The sequence below is a fragment of the Amaranthus tricolor genome, chromosome 1 (assembly GCF_026212465.1).
Source record: "Amaranthus tricolor cultivar Red isolate AtriRed21 chromosome 1, ASM2621246v1, whole genome shotgun sequence".
NCBI lineage: Eukaryota > Viridiplantae > Streptophyta > Magnoliopsida > Caryophyllales > Amaranthaceae > Amaranthus > Amaranthus tricolor.
In genome coordinates this window covers 32562742-32576798 of record NC_080047.1, presented here as the reverse complement: position 1 = coordinate 32576798, position 14057 = coordinate 32562742, and the positions used below count along the sequence as shown (strand labels likewise).

The 14057-nt window shown below is 31.9% G+C and overlaps 2 protein-coding genes across 5 annotated transcripts; both read left to right on the top strand.

Annotated features, from left to right (window-relative positions):
* Positions 1-73: 73 nt before the first annotated feature.
* On the top strand, positions 74-2623 carry LOC130808788 (deoxyhypusine synthase-like). The gene is made up of 8 exons (XM_057674282.1): positions 74-268; positions 362-477; positions 663-960; positions 1069-1140; positions 1256-1345; positions 1450-1519; positions 1718-1829; positions 2527-2623. The coding sequence occupies exons 1-8, from the start codon at positions 74-76 to the stop codon at positions 2621-2623; spliced, it is 1050 nt and encodes a 349-aa protein (XP_057530265.1).
* Positions 2624-4410: 1787 nt separating this feature from the next.
* LOC130825877 (cinnamoyl-CoA reductase 1-like) lies at positions 4411-10245 on the top strand. Of its 4 annotated transcripts, none has more exons than XM_057691336.1 (7): positions 4411-4780; positions 7136-7299; positions 7405-7608; positions 8090-8457; positions 8789-8852; positions 9485-9593; positions 9677-10245. In XM_057691336.1, the coding sequence occupies exons 1-7, from the start codon at positions 4636-4638 to the stop codon at positions 9778-9780; spliced, it is 1158 nt and encodes a 385-aa protein (XP_057547319.1). In that variant the 5' UTR covers positions 4411-4635; the 3' UTR covers positions 9781-10245. The 4 variants fall into 4 exon arrangements, with proteins under 4 accessions (XP_057547319.1, XP_057547313.1, XP_057547329.1 ...); XM_057691330.1 differs by having other exon boundaries at positions 9473-9593; XM_057691346.1 differs by lacking the exon at positions 9677-10245 and having other exon boundaries at positions 4413-4780; positions 9470-9488.
* The last annotated feature ends 3812 nt before the right edge of the window (positions 10246-14057 follow it).

Genomic DNA, 14057 nt, shown 5'->3' with positions numbered 1-14057 from the left:
GTTGAAGGATGTTACATCTAATGAGGAGAAATTGATTTGTATAATTTCTACTGTCGGATTTAGGAGTACCAAAATGGAGAATGATATTATGGCATCAGTTCGCTCTGTAGTGTTCAAAGAGTCAGAAAACCTCGAAGGAAAATGCATTAAGATTGAGGGTTATGACTTTAATCAAAGAGTAAACTATCCTAAGCTTTTGAAATCATTTATCTCTACAGGTTTTCAAGCATCTAATCTCGGAGAAGCTATTGATGTTGTAAATGAAATGGTTAGCTTGATTTTCAAATTGAAGTATACTTTTATCTTTCATGTGCTGTTCTGATCATTTGCTGGTAATCATTTGAATGATGTGTGGTTTTAGCTAAATTGGCGACTGACAAACGAGATAATTACTGAAGATTGCAGTGAGGAAGAGAAAGATCCTGTGTTTAGGGAATCTGTAAGATGCAAAGTGTTCTTAGGTTTTACCTCAAATCTGTAGTAAAAGGAAATCAGTTTTCACACTCTCACTCTTAATTGTTTGACCGTTTGGGTGTTATTTCATATTGCAGTGTAGGTGGTCATTGGATTGTAGCTACTGCAGAATTATTTGTCTTTTGATAGTTGGGATTACATCAATTATTTGTCTCTTTAACGTCGTCGTGACCATGTATACAGACAAGAATTTGTTTATTTTCTTTTCTCTTGCGCTTTAACAAACATAATATTTGCACTCTATATTTTTTATTTGCACATCCTCAGGTTGATGTTGTTGTAACAACTGCTGGTGGTGTAGAAGAGGATCTTGTTAAATGCCTGGCTCCTACATTCAAAGGTGATTTTTCTTTACCTGGAGCTCAGTTGCGCTCCAAAGGATTGAATCGTATTGGTAATTTATTGGTTCCAAATGAGAACTACTGCAAATTTGAGGATTGGATCATTCCCATTTTTGATAAAATGTTGGAAGAGCAAACTACAGAGGTGATTCCACTATTTTTTTAGTGGTCTAATATTTTAACTATTGATAAAATGTTACTTCGGAAATGTAAATTTAATCAGTTACATATTTTATCTTTGACATAAATGTAGGCTTCTATCCTTCTTTTAGGGTTTACCCTTGATGCTGGATTTTCTGAATTCTCATTTCGCAATCTTTTAGCTGTACACTCGTAAGAATGATCAAGGAAAACTAGAATGGCTCGATTTATCTTATCATATTGGTATTGTACTGGTTGTCTATTTTCTGCATCACACATCATTTCTTTGTTTCCCCTAGTCATCGATACCTTGTGGGTTTCGCTTCGTTGTATCAATGTATGCTGTTAGGGGAGAGGCATCAAGTAGAAGGTTGATTTTTGGATGGCCTGTAAATATTATTGCATTGTGCCTTCATTAAAATTAACTGTAAATTTTGATATACTCCTAGTAAATAAGATGTCATGGAACTACAACTTTCTGCATAAATTATAGTTTAACATGTTATATGAAAACCGAAAAGCTCACATACTGAAATATATCAGAGTTAAAATTCTAAATAAAGGTTCCGCGAGCTAGCTGACATTTCTTGCTCACATTTTTTATGATACTTTTGTGAGATCACTATATACTGTTGGCAATGGTTTTGTATTAAGAGACCTTATTTTCGTCACCTATCATAGTTTCAAATTTCAATCATATTCTTTTTTTAGTTTCAATCATGATCTCATATCTTGTGTTTCTTATTAACTTTGTTGAACAGGTAAAATAATGGAGGATAGCACTGAAATAAAGGTTGTTTCCACTCAAGAAAATGTTGAGAATGCGTCTGCAGCAAATCAAGAAACACGAGATGAAATGCTTGCAAGGCATAGGTAATATTGGTCTTTGCTCCATTTTCCTTTCAAAAAGGGTTGGTTTGTTATGCATATGTTTAAATTGTTGATAATTGGTGTGAGAGGCCCTTTTGTATCAACAAACCATTATAAGGCAGTGTTTAGTCATCACTAGGATTGCATTTGTTTTGTGAATTGGTGCTCATGACTTGTAAATGGTATTATTTGCTGGGGTGCAATGCATGTTTTTTAATGATAGAAGCGAAAATCTTATTGTATGTATTGCTATGGCTATGAAGTATATCAAGCCATGACATTTAGTTGCTTCCTCTTGATCTGGAAAGTGATAAAGTTCCATGAGTTGTAAAAGTTATGTCTTGGCTTATATGCTAGAAAAAATTAAATTGCTGCATACTTATTTGCACAATGAGATTATCATTTGAGAGGGGTTGATTTGTGGAATTAGGTAAGATGTACTATTTAGGTCTTATTGAAGGAGTTAAACTTGTCCAAACTCCAAACTCCAAATTTCGGGTAATATTCATATTTTAGTCCAATTGTGAATTTGATGGTAAATTCTAAATGCTTTCCCTATACACGTAATGCTTTTGTTAGTGAATATGCTAAATGCTTTGCTTATTATGTCTCAACAAAAAGTGTAGGTATGGTTTGATTGTGAATACTCAATATTGGGGCTCATTTGATTCTTAATAACTAACAAAATTATTTGGTGTAGGGAAACATATCTTCATTGGAAATTTTTTGTACTCAATGACGAAGTTGGTGATAGCTACAAGCATTTTGAATGCGCGATGTTTTGGGTTATGAAGTAGCTATATGTGCACTTGTATATTTTTGGACTTTTTCAAAGTGCCTATCACTTGTAAATTTTTGCATAAAAACTTGTGTATGGTTGGAGAATTATGTTGGAAAATTGGTTATCCAATCCGTTACATGTATATAAATTACGTATATTTTTGACACACGATAATATTTGGGACGTGTGATATTTTGGGATACGAATTAATATATAATGATAATCGGTGATATTAGTTTAGTTGGTTTTAAATTATTTATTATTTTAATTGTCTAGTTAATTGTAGGTTGTTTCAAAAGATAAATAGTTGTTGCGAAAAATGTTTGAAGGTTTTTTGTAACGGTAAAAGTTGTTGCGAAAAATGTGTATGTTTTTTGCAACGGTAATAGTTGTTGCGAAAAATGTGTCAGGTTTTTTGCAACGGTAATAGTTGTTGCGAAAAATGTGTATGTTTTTTGCAACGGTAATAGTTGTTGCGAAAAATGTGTCAGGTTTTTTGCAACGGTAATAGTTGTTGCGAAAAATGTGTATGTTTTTTGCAATGGTAATAGTTGTTGCTAAAAACATTAATAACAAATTTTACTTTATTGTTTTTCATACAGTAAAGTCGTTGCAAAAGATTGACTATCATGTATTGCAACAACTTAAATTGTTGTGAAAAATAGAAATTTAACAACGAAAATAGTTGTAGCTAAAAATGCAGGAAATTTGGCAACGAGCTTTTTTGTTGCTAAAAACGTTTGAAGGAATTGCAACGACATTTTTTTTTGCAACAATAGATCTCGTTGCAAAAAACAGATACCTTTTGCAACCACCATAGTCGTTGCTAAAACCTTTAGCTACGGCTGTACCCGCAACAACGGAATTCGTTGCAAAAAACATTTTTAGCAACGAAATCAGGTTTTTAGCAACGACTTTTTCTGTTGCTAAAAACAAGTTTTCTTGTAGTGATTGTTTAAAAAAACGAGAACTTACAAAAAAACCGTGAAAAAATAAACCCTAAAAAACATCTAAAACAGAGATGAAAACGAAGAAAAAATACAAAATCGACATACAAAAACAAAAATAAAAACGAAATAAACACGAAAATAACAAAATGATGAAAACAACAAATAAAAAATCCACAAAAAAACAAAGACGAAAATATAAAACACAATCTAGACATGCAAAAACATAAAAAAGAAAGAAAATCAACCAGAAGATTACCAGTACACAACAATAAAAGAAGAACGCGAAAATGGAGGAATGAGAGAAAATGAAAAGTTTTTAATGAAGAAAGTTATGAAAGGAAAGAAATAACTGAAGCAAATAATGATGATACTGAATTGTATCGTCAAATCAATTAAACATTTGAATTTTGATCAAAAAATAAAAAAACAGAAACTTGGAGGGAAGTGATGGGTGCCATACACGCGCGTGAAACTAGACCGGCCTACTCTAGGTCTCATTTTGAGACGGTCGGCCTACTCTAGGTCTCATTTTGAGACGGTCTCGGCCAAGTTTTGGTAGAGAAATATTTAAGAAAAAATAGGTGTCGTGCTGTACGATGAGTTCAATTTAGAGAGGAAAGCCGAACACGAGACGAGGCGGTGACCATAGTTGATTATTATCGAAATTACAAGTCCATTTGCTCTTGTGGCAGAGGAATTACAAGACTCTACGATTGTATTTGTTGGTCACTGGTGGGATTTGTGATTGAGATAAACAGATAGTGATAATAATATTAATTATTTCTAAATTATAAATATATCAATTTTAATTATAAAAAAAAAGAAAAAGAAATATATAAAGGTATAGTTTTATGGCTTATGTTGTCATTTTCCGTTTTCTTCCAAACTACCAGTCTCCCAACCAATCTAACTACAAACTTACCAATAATAAGCAATAGAAATAAGATCTGTATATAATTAGGCAAGCTATAGCTTCTCTCTTCATCAGTCTTGCGTGTCGGTAATCAATCCTAACTTCAGCTTAATACTTTCTCTTTCGGGAATTCTCCAGAATCTGATTCCTCATTTTCAAAAGACAATGAATCTCAAGGAAAATACTACTACTACTGTTTGTGTAATGGATGCTTCTTCTTCACTTGGGTTTCAGCTTGTTCATTCCCTCTTGCGTAGAGGCTACCTTGTTCATGCTGTTTTTCAATCCCATTCCCATTCCCTTTCCCAAGGTTCGTTTTTTGCTTTCTTTTTTCTTTTCCTTTTTTTTGTTGAATCTTATTCAATTATTGCTTGGAATTAATTATTCATTAAAACTGATACTAAATCATATTTCTACATCCATATATTTGAATTGGTAATGTCGTGACTAAATTCAGACAAATAATGCCAAAAACATCTGTATTTGGAAAATTAGGGAACTTCAATTGTTTGCTGTCCGATAATGATTGATCATTCTCATTATTGAACAATATTACTTCATTTCTTTGAATTTTCCTATTTAATTATTTATTTTAGAGTTTTTTTTAGTTAAATAGACATTACTCTCTACAGAGTATTAGGAGTATATAATAATAATGTCCTAGTATAAAATAATCTATAATCGACCAATTCTTTGTTTGCCAAGAGGAAATAATAGAGGCGTTCATTTGGATAGTATTTGGGCTAACTGTTTTAGATCGGTTTAAAATCGAATCTTATGTCTATGTTGAATTTAACACAATTAATAATTTATTTTTAATATCGGGTCATTTCGAATTCGGTTATAAATTTCATTAAATATAGAAAGATTAGATTTGTTTTGAACATTTCTAAGAAATAAGTATAATAGAAAATTATTTAACTAAACTAACAAATATATATATATATATACATATATATATATATACATATATATATATATACATATATATATATATACATATATATATATATACATATATATATACATATATACATATATACATATATACATATATATATACATATATATATATATACATATACATATACATATATATATACATATACATATACATATATATATACATATACATATACATATATATATACATATACATATACATATATATATATACATATACATATACATATATATACATATATACATATATATATATATACATATATATACATATATACATATATATATATATATACATATATATATATATATATATATATATATATATATATATATATATATATATATATATATATATATATATATTAATTTAGTAAAACTAAGTAATTTACAAAAGTTAAATAAAAAAATTAGTAATTATAATAAACTAAAAACAAATCGTCTTATATGAGACCATCTCATCATGAGACAGACTCATACAATTAGTTTGTTTTTCTAATTGATCAGTTTAAGATTATAAGTGATTACTTTATCACACTAAATTTACATGAGCTAGTGCGATAGATATTATCTCACCGTGAGACTGTCTCATTTAAGACTCTGTAAATAAAATACATACTACTCCCTCCTTTTTCATACATTCTTCTCAAATAGAATTTACGGATTTTAATGTCACACTTTAATTATCATTTCTCATCTATCTATTCGAAAAAACATATTCTGGTGGGATCTTGATAAATTCGTCTCAATATATATACTTTCTAGATATTAAATTTTTAGAATATTAAAAAAACTCACAAATTAAATTATTTGACTATTAATTTGAATTATGATTCGCGACAAAAAAAAATAGAAAGAAAAAATGAAAACAGAGGAAGTATTATTTGTTATTTGATGACGAATGGACATAGAAGTATTACATGCCGCTGTCTCGGAGTCTCCACTCTCTACGACTCCAGTCTCCATTGCTTTAAATTTATCTCATTTTAAAAGGACACTATTCAAATATCTTTATTTTCATCTAATCCACAAATATCATTTATTTTTTATTTTATCTACATACACAATTTTCTATAAAATAGTGTACCTTTTAATAATGTTTATTCACTTTTTTATTTTTACTTTATTGTACTTGACACTTAGACCTCCTAAATTTTAACCCGACTCTAAATTAACTCAAAATCCAATTAGAAATTAATGATTCATATCTCGATAATTTTGACATGTGACACAAAAACGACAATACCTAAAAAAATCAGAAAAAAGGGGATCAAACCCGATTATTTTGATCCGTTTACAGTTTCATGTTAGAATTTTCAGAACCACATTCCACATCATCCTTTTTAGTCGAAATTAATAATACTTTTTGTGTTTTTTAAAATTTTAATTTAACACTACTTTATTGTAACTATTCAATCAATTTTTTTTATTTAACAATATTTTCTAAAAAAATTAACTTATAATATATATTTTTTATTAAAGTCCTTAGATTTGACCCGATTCAAAGGATTCAAAATTAATCGAATCGAAAATAACTCAATTCCGACGTTTCAACAGGCCTACCGTACTACATTTGCGACCCATAAACAAAGAATAGTACGACATTTTTCTTGCAAGAGTAGCATCTAAAGAGTACTCCTATTAAATGGCCTGCAGCATAATTCATGATAGTCATCTTAAACAACTATGTTTTGGTCTACAGGGGAGTTGCACAACAAGATTGTGCAGGGTATCAGTGAATATAACAAAAACCTTAACATCTTTCAAACTGATCTATTGGATTATCACAGTATCCTTCGCACTCTTACTGGTTGCTCTGCCTTGTTCTACACATTTGAACCCCCACTCGACCATCCTCTTTATGATGTAAGCTGCTATTCATGATGCTATTACGTGCTACTATACAGCAATATATATGGTTCTTCTGTATCTGATACCTAGGCTACTTTTGGAATGGTACTTATTATACAGGAATATATGGCGGAAATAGAGGTAAGAGCCGCACATAATGTTCTGGAAGCATGCGCACAGACGCCTACCATGGAGAAGGTTATCTTCACTTCTTCTGCCACTGCTGTCGTTTGGCCAGCTAGTCGTAATGGCTCTTCTTTATCGTCATGTGATGATGTTGATGAAAGAAGCTGGAGCGATATCAACTTCTGTAAAAAGTTCAAGGTACACACACACATATTCAACCAGAAACCAAAATTAATCCTGAAATAAGTTATCTAAAACCCGAATGTTTCCACGTTTCGGTCACCAAATCTCAGCACAGCCTAAAACAGGGCTGAATGAATGATTAATCAAATATGACTAAAACTAAACAGCCTAATAACCACCTCATCACAAACATCTATAGAAGTTGCCTTTCCATGTTCATCTACTTAATTCATTTTGCATTTTTTCTGAAACATGAGTTCAACAACATTGCCAATATTAGAAATACTTCACATGTGAAGAAAACCCCACATTACTAAAATAGAGGGTTATGGACATGCAAGTCAACGCTCATTATTCGTGGGTTTGTGGGCCCGATCGCACAGGTGTCTATGGTTATATCCCATACAAGTGGCCCCACCCAGAAGTTATGTGATGAGTTGTGACGGCCTAACAGCCACCTACAAGAGTTCTAATTAAGTTTTGTGAACTGTAACAGCTATGGCATGCGCTGTCAAAAACACTAGCAGAGAAGGCAGCATGGGCACTCGCAATGGACAGAGGGGTGAATATGGTTGCAGTTAATGGAGGGCTGTTGTTAGATGATAAGCCTACTATTCTCCCAGCAACTGCTAATAACAAGCACATAAATCCTAATCATCTTCCTGCATACCTTAAAGGCGCAGCTGAGATGTATGAGCATGGAGTTCTTGTGGCCGTAGACCTTCAGTTTTTGGTGGACGCCCACATTTGTGTATTTGAAGAAGTTGCATCGTATGGTCGTTACCTATGCTTCAACCATGTCATCAACTGCCACGAAGAAGCTGTAAATCTTGCCGCCAAATTCATGTCCACTCCACCTCAAAGGTAAACATAATTACCATACAAAAATAGCACTACCTCTGTTTCAGTGACTTTTTCCCATTTGATTTTTTTACACTATTCACAGTTCACTTTTAATTTGTATTTTATTCTTAATCCATAAGTTAAAACATAGTCAAGTGGATCTTATTTGATCCGTCTCAACATAAGGATTATTAATAGCAATTTTTTATAATTTTTAGTTATGCATCGTTAGAGATATTAAGACTTTAATATATGTCTTGAAAAACATGTCAAATGAAAGGGGATAAAGTCATTTCACACAGAAATCAAACAAGTGAGCTTGCATCTTATTCGTAAACATTTTCATGTGCAGCTCCAATAAGGATACAAGAGTGTTTCCACAAAGGATAAGCAACAAGAAACTCAATAAGTTGATGGTAAATTTTGATGGCCAATTTCAGCTACATGAGTAGGAAGCATGCCACCATTCAAACTGAATTGAGTTTATGTATATGCCTAGCTCATTCTTTATTCATCTGCTGAATTTTCATATAAAACTGTAATTTAATGAGATCCTACTTTTTTCTACCTTCTTTTTATACTTTGAAGATTGTATATAAAGGTGATTCAGTTATGAAAAGTGTAAAAAAATCTCTCCACAGCAATAAAAGATATATAAGTCACTTTGTTCTTTAAGATCCTTTTTTTTTTTACCTCGAGCTTTCAAAATTTTCATGTACTAGAAAACAAAAATGTTAAGTTCTTTGTTAAATTAAGTACTCACTTTCAAGATATTTTTGAAAAGTGCCCCATAAGGATGATTGGGGGAATTTGTTTTAATGAAAAATAGTCGTTGTGATGGATAATGTATATTTAACAAAACCTTAACGTTTTGTCTATCAAGTGTAAAAGTTATAAACTTAGGGTTACCATGCAGATAAAAAAAACGTTTGTCCATCATGTGGGAGAGCCAAAACTCAAGGTCACCACATAGAATTTCCCTAATATTAAATATATTAAGTGCTTAAAGTAGTATATTAACTGCTTAAAATAGTAGGGTGTTACACAGATGTCGGAGCTGCTAGCCTGCTACCACATACTGCGTCCATTGAAAAGGCAGACGCACCTACTTCTGTCGTGGTTCATATCCTTCATTTGTCCATGGATGACACCACGAGGTAGTCGCATCTTCAATGACCCGTTTTAAAAGTATTCTTCAACATTTTCATTACTTATGATTATTTAAATTATTTGATTGCAGGCGCAAGGCGTGGTATCCATCATTCGCTCCGGTTAGGAGTACCTAGTCAAGGCGATTGCACTGGGAAAATTCTTAGGATCATAGTTCCAACACTTCATTCCTGAGCTTCAAAAGCCGGCACAACCTACTGTTGAACCTGTCGAACTTGTTGGCGAAGGGCAAAGCTGCTCTCCACCATCTGACGTTCATTTGGACGAGTTGGAATCGTCATATTCCCACGATGATGCAGGGTTCTCGCAGGCTGCAATTGTCTAATAGTCATATCACCGCGTTTTACGATCGTAAGAGGCCTAGTATACTATCACAATTAGACATGGTACACGATGGTGATTTGGATTAGATTACTACATTGAGTACATTAATATTGTACATACATATTGTTGTATATATATTTATATTATATTTATTATAAAACAAATTGTCAAAAATAATTTAATCTTTTGCTCATCCGATATCTGCTATGAATAATTTAACCTATTGATTATTTTTTGTTGAGATTTATGGTGACTTGAGTGTACAAATTGATTGTGCATTCATGTGTGAACTCGTGGGATGGAATCGTATGGAGTAAGTTAATTGGTATTTTAAGTGAGTAACTTAATGTTTGTGGTTTATGATGGAGTTTAAGAGCTTGATTAATTTATGAAGTTATATGACTTAACTATGGGAGTTAAGGGACTTAATGAAGAAGTGTAAATGTTTGATTGAAGATGCCCTACTATACTTAGTCGAGCAAAAATGTCAGAAAACACACTAAAGGTCGCTCGACCGAACGAGCTCTTGGGTGGGTCAAGCGAACAAACAAAATGTATTTAGAAGCTGCCTGTAGCCCGCTCGACCAAGTTGCTCGATCGAGCGAGCCTCTGTTCCGGTCGAGCGAATCTTCTGACGATTCATAGGGTTCTGTTTTTGTCCCTTTAACTTCTTGGAGCAGTTTCAAAGTGGTTAATACTCAATATTAAGGTTGTAATCTCATTGAATGTAATTAGTACTATAAATAATGAGCTCGTTTATTCATCCAAACACATCAAACACAACCCCTAAGCCAAACACATAGCCTTTGTTTGTTTTGTCTCTTACTCAATTGTAATACTTCATTTGTAAGAGTGTTTTACTCCATTGAAATAATATAAACAAGCAACTGCACACCACGGAGGATGTAGCAGTCATTGGGTGAACCTTCTTAAATTATTGTGTCATTTTGCAATTATTATCTTTTCCGTCAAACATTTGTTTGTTCATTGTAAACGTTATGGTTCATCAAAATTCTTAACATCGTATCGATCTTGTCAAATTTTATTTCATTTTTGAACAAGCATTTTTAATATGTTTTACGTGTAGAAGGGGAGGAGTAGGCCTGTGGTTCATATCTTTGGTATGTTGGGAGCAAATACATATTAAAGGTTGGATTATTAGATAATAAGAAAAATTAACATTAACAATCCAACCTTTCACCCATCCGCTATGAATAATCTCATCTTTGGATTGTTTTCTAATAATCTAACCTTTGTCAAATATTTGTCCACAACATACCATATTACTAAATAGATGATAATATGGTATGCTGCTAACAAACTAAGACATAGGTTGAATTATTCACAACGAACTAAGGTCAAATGATGAATTATTAGAAAATAATCTAAAGATGAGATTATTCACAGTAGACAAGCAAAAGATTGGATTATTAATGTCAATTTAATATGGGATTATTCGCGGCAGAGAAGTGAAAGTTGGATTTTTTTTTGATAATTTTTAAATTATATTTTGTTTGAATTATAAATACTTGAGGGTTTCGATGACGAATCATTCCACCTTGAATTATGCATTGCCTATATAGATTAGTTTAGCTTAGAGAAGTGTATTTATTCCAAATACATAAAACAAACAATCAAAGTAATATAGGAAAAATAATGTTAAAAATACGACAAAATTTAAATAATACTCATTTACTAGAACAAATTACAACATTTATGCATAAAAAAAAAAAAAAAAAAAAACATACTACATAAATTTACTTTTTAAACTTTCTCATGATACTCTCCTTCTATTTCTCCTACCTGTCCTTTCATCCACATGCCTCCTCAAGCTAAGTAACTTGCTTTTAAGCTCTTTTTTCTCTATCAAACCATATTTTTCTGCTCTTGATCAAGGTAAAATCGACAAGCAACAAACTAATGGTTTGGATCAAAATCATTCTAGTCCGATCATATTCAAATTCATACCTATAGTGGCATTGCTCTTCATTGGAATGATTCTTCGATATCTACCCAAAAGAAATATAATAAAATTTATTGCAATTCTTTTGATAGCTTGTAATTTGTTTTATCAGATGTTAGTCCTTAGTGATAGATGACATCAAAAAGGTCAATTTAATTAGTAATACATTGATAGTAATGGTTTCTATTGAGATAATTATGGGATTTCATTTGTTTATATGGCAAGCAAATATAAGAAATACGAGATATGACAGCAATTAATTTGCAAATCTTATCCCATCATATATGCTTGCCATATAAACAAATGAAATCCCATAATTATCTCAATAGTTTCAAACTTTTGTGTGAATAGGATTTACAATTATGCAAAAAAAGGATAAAGACAAAAAGCCCAATTTCAAACCGACCCGAAATACCTAATCCGAAATCAACCTGTTGACCCTAATGAACCCCTCAAAGCGTTGAGTTTGAAAGATTTAGCCAATTCTTGGTCTTGTAGTATCATACTAAGTGGTTGATTTTGTTGGGATAGGGACTCGTTAATTTAACCTGATACAGTGCACTCTATGAATTGCTATTTTGCTCTGTGACTTGCATTATTTCATTGATGCTCAACTGAAATATTGGATCCATTATTTCAAATAAAAATGACAAATAAAAATAAAAATGATCTTAGTAGGCAATTCATTGTCAGTTCTGGTTTTTTGATGATATTTGATGGTTTGATGACATTTGAATTCCAGATTTCCTAACTAATATTATTCTTTGTTATTTTGGAAGGAACGACGTGCAGAGGCTGTAAGGATTAAAGAGAAATACCCACACAGAATAGCAATAATAATATTTATGGTTTCCAGTGAAGTAGTTTCCTTGTTCTTTCCATGCCCATTGTGGTGCAAATGGTGATTAAAATAAGGGAAAATACATAATTGCCGAGAGATTAGAATTGTATTTAGCACTATGTGGTGCTGATTATTATTGGATTTTTCGGTGATGTATATATTGTCGATAGGGGTGTCCCAAACCCGGACCGGATCAGATGAAAACGTTGAACCGGAAGACCGGAATTTTGAATATTTGGAGACCGGGTCGGTTCCATCGGTTTTGGTCCCGGTCTAACCCGATTTCCTCCCGGTTCAGTCCGGATTTAGACCGGTTAGACCGAAAGTAATTTTTGATACCAAAAATAAATTTTAAAATGGAAGATTTTAAAATAATTTAGCAAATTAATTGTTATAAAATTAAAATATTTGAGTTAAAAATTATTTTGTGTTAGAAATAAAAAATATAAAGTTCTTTAAATAAGTATATACATAAAAATCGTACATATTATTCCACTTCAAAATTACTTTTATATATCCGATCTAACTTGAATTTTTCCGGGTTTATACCGGACCGGATCGGAAACCCGAAATGAAGAATAAGTAAGACCCGGAGCCCGGACCGGATGCGACTGGTTTCGATCCAGACCGCCGATCCGGTCTCATTTTACACACCCCTAATTGTCGAGGAACTTATATTTTACTTTATTATCTTTATTGAACATGACGGTTGTTACATTGTGGAATGCTTGGTGCGAGTTTGTTAAGTGAACTATATTTTTTCACAATTGTGTTTGAATATTTTTTGTCGAGGTATTATATTCTGCATCATTAACTTTATTGAACATCAACTTTGTTATAGATTTACATTGCTGTTTTTTCCATTTCTTTCAACTTGATTGGGGAGAAGCTAGAAAGAAGTAATACCCTAAACTAGAGGTGTTTATGGAAAGTTGTGCAGGTAATAGACTGAACTTACCCTTAAAACGTTCAACGGCCTAAAATTTCAAAAGTCCGCTCACTTTAGCAGGCTTACATTATTCGCAGCTATCCGCCCAATGGGCAAGACCCGCGAGCATATGAAGTTTTGATTTTATAAATAAGCAAATAACTTAGACGAAAAAAATAACTTTGTCAACTTAGAAATGTGATTTGATCACAAGCATTACCATTATAAAAATTTAAAAAAACAATACAAAGTTTAAAGTTATGTCTTGAAAATAAATAAAATATAGAATGCATTATCCAAATTTAAAGTTATATCATATAAAAATAGGCAGAAATTTGTTCTTTAACAATATACAAAAGACTGAAAATCAAGACTAACTAATTAAGCAACTCTAA